General features: G+C 34.2%; 1 protein-coding gene across 1 annotated transcript; it reads left to right on the top strand.

Annotated features, from left to right (window-relative positions):
- Positions 1 to 1240: 1240 nt before the first annotated feature.
- LOC110660389 (uncharacterized) lies at positions 1241 to 3940 on the top strand. Its single transcript, XM_021818695.2, has 4 exons — positions 1241 to 1462; positions 1539 to 2020; positions 2701 to 3301; positions 3372 to 3940. The coding sequence occupies exons 1-4, from the start codon at positions 1361 to 1363 to the stop codon at positions 3804 to 3806; spliced, it is 1620 nt and encodes a 539-aa protein (XP_021674387.2). The 5' UTR covers positions 1241 to 1360; the 3' UTR covers positions 3807 to 3940.
- The last annotated feature ends 2483 nt before the right edge of the window (positions 3941 to 6423 follow it).

The raw sequence follows: 6423 nt of genomic DNA, 5'->3' as shown, positions 1-6423 counted from the left end.
TTATAACCATTTCACTTATATACATTTGATTAAATAAATTTATATTTAATAAAAAAAATTTATGCTTAATCGACTAAACTTTTCATCAAAGTATATGGTCAATTTTGCTGCTCCTCTTACGAAGACTGATTAAAGTATTGCCTAAGCTTTTTCCAAAAAAATAAAAATAAAAATAAAAAAAAATCCTCAAGTGGCAAGAGAGATTAATTCAGTCTTAAAAGAGTTCAGATTCAATCTTCGTCACTGTTCTTTTAATATGATGAAATATCTATGTCTAATTAATTTTATCCATGTGAAAAGAAAAAAAGAATTTTCAAGTTGCAAAGAACCAATAAAAAATTTATGACCTTAATCTTGATTTTGGTTTGATTTAGAAATAGGTTGGTTTAATTAAAACTAAATTAAAATAGTCAAAATTAAATTAATTAAAATTAATTGAAATCAGCTAATTTGATTTAATTCATTTTTAAATTAAAACAACTTTGTTTATAAAAGAAAATATTAAATTTATTTAAAATTAAAATAAAACTAAAACCTAAATCGAAGAGACTCTACAGCTCAATATGAAACTTCAAACTATAAATTGAAATGATTAATTTTGATCAGACCGGCGGCCATCCTTATGTATCACCATGAATTATAAAAACAGGCAGCAAACTATATTTATGCGTAGAAATCATTCTGCATATTAAAAAAAAAGTCAACGATATTTATGCGTAGAAATCTTCTGCATATTAAGCAAAAATAAAATAAGATATATATATATATATATACACACACACGCGCGCGAAAGGAAGAGCGGAAGAAGAATCCGCCATTAACTTATTTTTTTAAGCTTCTCAATAGTTTTGAGATCAAAATAATTAGCATTCTTGTCCAGACTAATATATTATAAATTTAAAATATAAGAGGTTTATATGTAAATTATTTCTATATGTTTATATTTTGTTATTTTTTTAATATAATTAGTTGTAATTGAGATTCAAATTTAAGAGTTATAACTTTTGAATGACTTTAATACTATCGAATTAAAATTCATTGTTAAATGGAATCAGATTTAGAGAGGAGAGGATTAGTCCATCAAAAACTAATTAATGGAGAAATTTTAAAATATAATTATTATATGTACAATGATTTTGTTCTAGCCATTTGATTATACTGAGTCCCATCATAATCAATGATCAAAATTTATGTTATATGTAAAAAAAAAACCAATTAAAAAATGAGAAAAGAAGAAAAGATAACCCAATTAAAAAAGAAGAAAAAGAGTAGGAGAATCATATCTCATACTGTTGCTATTTATACAATTTACTGACATTCAAATGTACTAAACCTGATCCTATTGCTAGCCAGATTGATCATGGCACCTTCTGTAGCTAGAATAATGTACAGGAATTCTTCTGGCCTTCTTGTTCTATGGACATTGAGTCTGCATGCCACCACAAGCAGAGCAGATTCATTTGTAAGTATTTTCTGATATGTGTTCTTTTGATGTGAAATATAGCCTATAATTTCTCATTTTGATAAATTTGTTGCAGGGATATTGGCATGGCAAGGAACACAATCCAACACAAAACTGGATAAACCATGGAGGAGACATATATAATAGAAGATATGCAAATAAAGAAACCAAGATCAGCCCTCAAACAGTTTTCAAGCTACGATTGAAGTGGGAATTCTTTGCAGGAAAGGATATTTCAGCAACACCTGCAATTTTTAATGCTACCCTTTACTTTCCCAGCTGGAATGGTTACCTATATGCTCTAAAAGCATCAGATGGATCTCTGGTTTGGAAGCAAAACTTGCAGAGTTTAACAGGCCTTAATGGTCTAATTTTTAATAATAATAGCATAATATCAAGATCTACTCCAACGATAGCAGATGACCTTCTTATTATTGGAATTTATGGCCCTGCTTTTATTATTGCTGTGGAGAGATCAACTGGAAAGCTTGTGCGGTCAACCCAGCTTGAAACCCACCCTGCAAGTCTTATTACTATGTCTGGGACTTACTACAAGGGGTTAGTCATTCTTCTTCTCTCATATACCTCATTTACATTCTAAATCCTAGTTCTCATTGACATGATAAACTAAGTTAATGATCATCTATATTTTCATATTATTTGTATTAATAATCTAAACAACCAGATTATAAACTCATCAAGAGCTTGCAATTTTCTCTCTGTCAGTGCAACTCTGACAATTTTTTTTTGAACATTAAAAATTTTCAAGCAAAAGGGATGGTGAAAATTAAATCTCAATTATTTTTCATTGAACTTTAACTGGGATTTAAATTACCTACTTGTCTTTCTTCTTCTTCTTCTTCTTCTTTTTTCCTTTTTTTTTTTTTTTTGGCTTTTAAAATATAGGATTAGGTAGCAAATCTATGAATGAAGTATAAACTAATCAAGGAAGGGTCTGTTTCCTGAGAGGATAGTCAAGCTTATGAAATGGGAGTTAAGTAGTCAATTAATCACTGCACCTTATTCTAGCCCTTGTTGGCCGGCTCTGGAAAAACTCTGAAAGCCTTTCAGTCATAAAAAAGAACAATATTTTATCTGCAGTCTCTCTATATATTATAGCTAATTATTTCTGCAATTAGACTAACCCTTTATGATTTGTTTTATTTAATTAAACACATTTTTATTTTAATTTTTCTTATCAATTAAGCTTTCTTGATAATGGAACTTATATTTTACAGCGCTTTTTATGTTGGTACTTCTTCACTAGAAGAAGCCCTAAGCATTAAGCAATGCTGCACCTTCAGGGGAAGCTTTTTAAAAGTAGATGTAAGAACTGGAAGGATCTTATGGAAGACATATATGCTGCCAGACAACCAGGGCAAGCGTGGAGAATACGCTGGAGCAGCTATATGGGGAAGCAGCCCATCCATCGACATTTCCAGGAACCATGTTTATATTGCAACAGGGAACCTCTATTCAGCCCCTCTTCGTATCCGCCAATGCCAAGAAAGCGAGAATAATCAAACCAGACCAAGCAATCCTGATAAATGTGTTGAGCCTGATAACCACGAAGACTCAATCCCGGCACTTGATCTTGACTCTGGCAAAATCAAGTGGTATAAGCAATTTGGAGGATATGACGTTTGGTTTTTGGCTTGTAACAATCTTTCAACCACTAATTGCCCCCCTGGCCCCAACCCAGATGCTGATTTTTCAGAAGAGCCAATGATGTTAAGCATATACGCGAATGGAACTAAGCGAGATATAGTTGTTGCTGTTCAGAAAAGTGGGTTTGCTTGGGCACTTGATCGCAGTACCGGGGAACTCATTTGGTCAACTGTAAGTTACCTCATTTTAGACCTTAGCATTTTACAGTAAATAGCATTTAGTTCTTGAATTTTCGGTGCAGGAAGCTGGACCTGGAGGCATAGGTGGCGGAGGATTCTGGGGGGCAGCAACTGATGAAAAGAGAGTGTACACCAACATCGCAAACTCTGAAAGAAAAATCTTCACTCTGAAGCCATCAAAAGCAAAGACAATAGCTGGAGGATGGGTGGCAATGCATGCAAAGAATGGTGAAATCCTATGTTCAACAGGTGATCCAAGCAATGGCACCGCTAGTGGTCCTGTAACCATAGCTAATGGCGTCATGTTTGGTGGTTCGACATCAGATAGGGGACCAATATATGCAATTAATGCAAGAACTGGTAGAATTCTTTGGTCACATGATACTGGAGCTTCAATATTTGGGGGTGTGTCTGTTAGTGATGGGTGTGTTTATGTTGGCAATGGATATAGGGCATTTGTGGCAGGGACCTCGCTCTTCGCCTTCTGCATTTCTTGAACTTGCATAATTAAGTTCCTCCACCCTTCATTGCCTCTACCCAAATTCAAAACATATAAAATGATCATGAATAAGGATCTTTAAGATGTCTATGTATTTTCTACCCTCAAACATGTTAGTTTGTGTGCACTGCAATCAATGGGTCGGTTTTATACATTATGTTAATAAATAAATTATTTATTTATTTATTTATTTTTTATTATTATTATTATTATTATTATTATTATTATTATTATTATTATTATTATTATTGTGATGGGTTGGTTACACGTGCAATGATGTGTCCTCAGTTGCATTTCGCCTAAAAAATTATCTTCATATCGCAGCAAGATTCGATAGTCAGAAGGAGAATCTCTCAAGGAATGTGAATCCAGGTTCAATGCATAGGCCATATAAATTAAAAGCCTCAATCATGAGACTGCTTGCGAGGCAATGAAAAAAGGATCAAGAAATATCAAATTCGTGGATTCTCTCATAAAAAACTTGCATGGGATTACAAGCAATTGATGGAAAGAGCACAAAAATACATCAAGTTGGATGACGAGAGAATAGCTGTAAGGGAAGAAAGACGTATGGTGCAAAGTTCAGAGAGAAGGAATGAAAAGCAAAACAATAATAAGAGATCTTATGGACAAGATCGAGAAGCTCCTCGAAGAGATCGACATAACAACTACACACCCTTGACAGAATCCTGAGCTCGAGTATTGATGTGGATATAAAATAGTGATTAAGAAATTAAGTGGCCACGAAAAATGAAATCGAAAACTGCCAGTTAGAGGGACAGGAACAAATACTGGCAATTTCACGATGATCATGGTCATACAACAGACAAGTGTAGGCAACTCAAGGATGAGATTGAGAGACTCATTTGAAAGGCAAACCTAAAGAGGTTCACCAAGGATAATCAAACTGATAGGAGCAAAGAAAGTTCTAAGAATAAAAATCAGGAAAGAACTAATACAGAGGAGCCAGTGGGTCATTGTAGGAGGACACGATGGTCACAAAAAAGGGTAAAAGAGTAGCAGAAGCAACTCGCTCATAAAATGTGTTCTCTGTTGACAAGAAATCTTTATGCAAAGATCCAATCACCTTCAGGCCTATAGGTTATCAAAATATTAATAAACCTCATTCTCACCCTCTAGTGATAAATATTTTGTTAAACAGTACATGTTACGGAGAGTCCTCATGAATACAAGAAGCTCAGTAAACTCAATCACCTTAGAGGTCTAAGAAAAGCTTCGATTAAAAAGAGTCGATCTCACTAAGGTGATGTTTCCTATAGTCATGCTTGGAGATAAAACTATACCAGTAGCCGGAACCACAAGTCTGATGGTCCTTAGTGATGAAACATTCAAACGATCCATTTACGCTAAGTTTGTGGTAGTGCATATCCCATTATCATACAATGCGGTCTTGGGACTATTGGTAGTATGCCCTAGAGCATATCATTCAGTATGAATCTTGTACTTATTTTATTAATAAAAGGCAATTATACTTTTCCGTTTATATAATATATTTATGTGTAATAGAAAAGATCCATTGATATTTTGTTAGAAATTATATTCTTAAGTTGTTAAGAATATGAGTGACAGTGTTTCTAGCACAAAGTATCATAAATTGCTTCACAATCAAGGATACTTCACACAGGACAAAGGATTGAACCTCACATGAGATGTGATGGGCAAGGAGTTGCTCACTTATAGTTTATTGTAATTCCAATAATGGATGTACCTGAGGATGATTAATAAGATTATAAGAATTCAATTAACCATTAGAAATCCATCCAACTAGGATTTCCATTTTCTAATTTGGAAGTGTAGGATTTGCTAAGTTAATAGGAGGACCAATTTGATTAAAAGACCATAATCATTTTGGTTAATTATATGATACATTTAGTAATTAATTTGGTTATTTTATGCAGTTAATTTTCTGATAATAATGAGCACACCACAACCCCCACCATCCAATATCCTTGCAAGCATACTTGATCGCAATAGGTTGACAGGACCTAATCTATCTGATTGGCTAAGAAATTTGAAACTTGTCATGAACCTTGAACATATAGGATATGTTCTAGACTCAAATGTTCCTAGTCCCTTACCTCCAGAGGCCACTCATGAGGAACATGAAACTTTGGACAAGTGGAAGGAGCATGATATGAGAGCCAAGTGTTACATGCTTGCTTCTATGAGTAATGAGTTACAGAAGCAGCATGAGAACATGTAGAGTGCAAGTGAGATCCTCCTTTACCTACAAGAGTTATATGGTGAGCACAGCAGGAATGCTACGTATGAGATATCTAGACCGCTATTCCGCATGAGGATATTTGAGGGACAGAATGTTGGGGATCATGTCCATAAGATGATTCAGCTGATTGAGCAGCTGGAACATCTTGACTTTAACATGGATTTCTAACTGCAGACGGATTTGATCCTTTAGTCCCTCCCTGATTCATTTGGGAATTTTGTAACAAATTTCCATATGACTAAGCAGGAATGCACCTTGGCTGGTTTACTCAACATGCTGGTTATTGCCCAAAAGAATATACCGATCAATAAAGGAAAAGAGGTAGCTTTGATTGCATCTTCTTCTGCTGGAAAGTCCAACAAGAAGAAGG

The sequence above is a fragment of the Hevea brasiliensis genome, chromosome 15 (assembly GCF_030052815.1).
Source record: "Hevea brasiliensis isolate MT/VB/25A 57/8 chromosome 15, ASM3005281v1, whole genome shotgun sequence".
NCBI classification, from domain to species: Eukaryota; Viridiplantae; Streptophyta; class Magnoliopsida; order Malpighiales; family Euphorbiaceae; genus Hevea; species Hevea brasiliensis.
This window is presented reverse-complemented; position numbering and strand designations above follow the sequence as displayed.

Coding starts and splice junctions, on each gene's coding strand:
- LOC110660389 (XM_021818695.2), top strand. CDS start 1,361: ATGGCACCTTCTGTAGCTAGAATAATGTACAGGAATTCTTCTGGCCTT. Junction 1,463..1,538: donor CAAGCAGAGCAGATTCATTT/GTAAGTATTTTC, acceptor AATTTGTTGCAG/GGATATTGGCATGGCAAGGA. Junction 2,021..2,700: donor TCTGGGACTTACTACAAGGG/GTTAGTCATTCT, acceptor TATATTTTACAG/CGCTTTTTATGTTGGTACTT.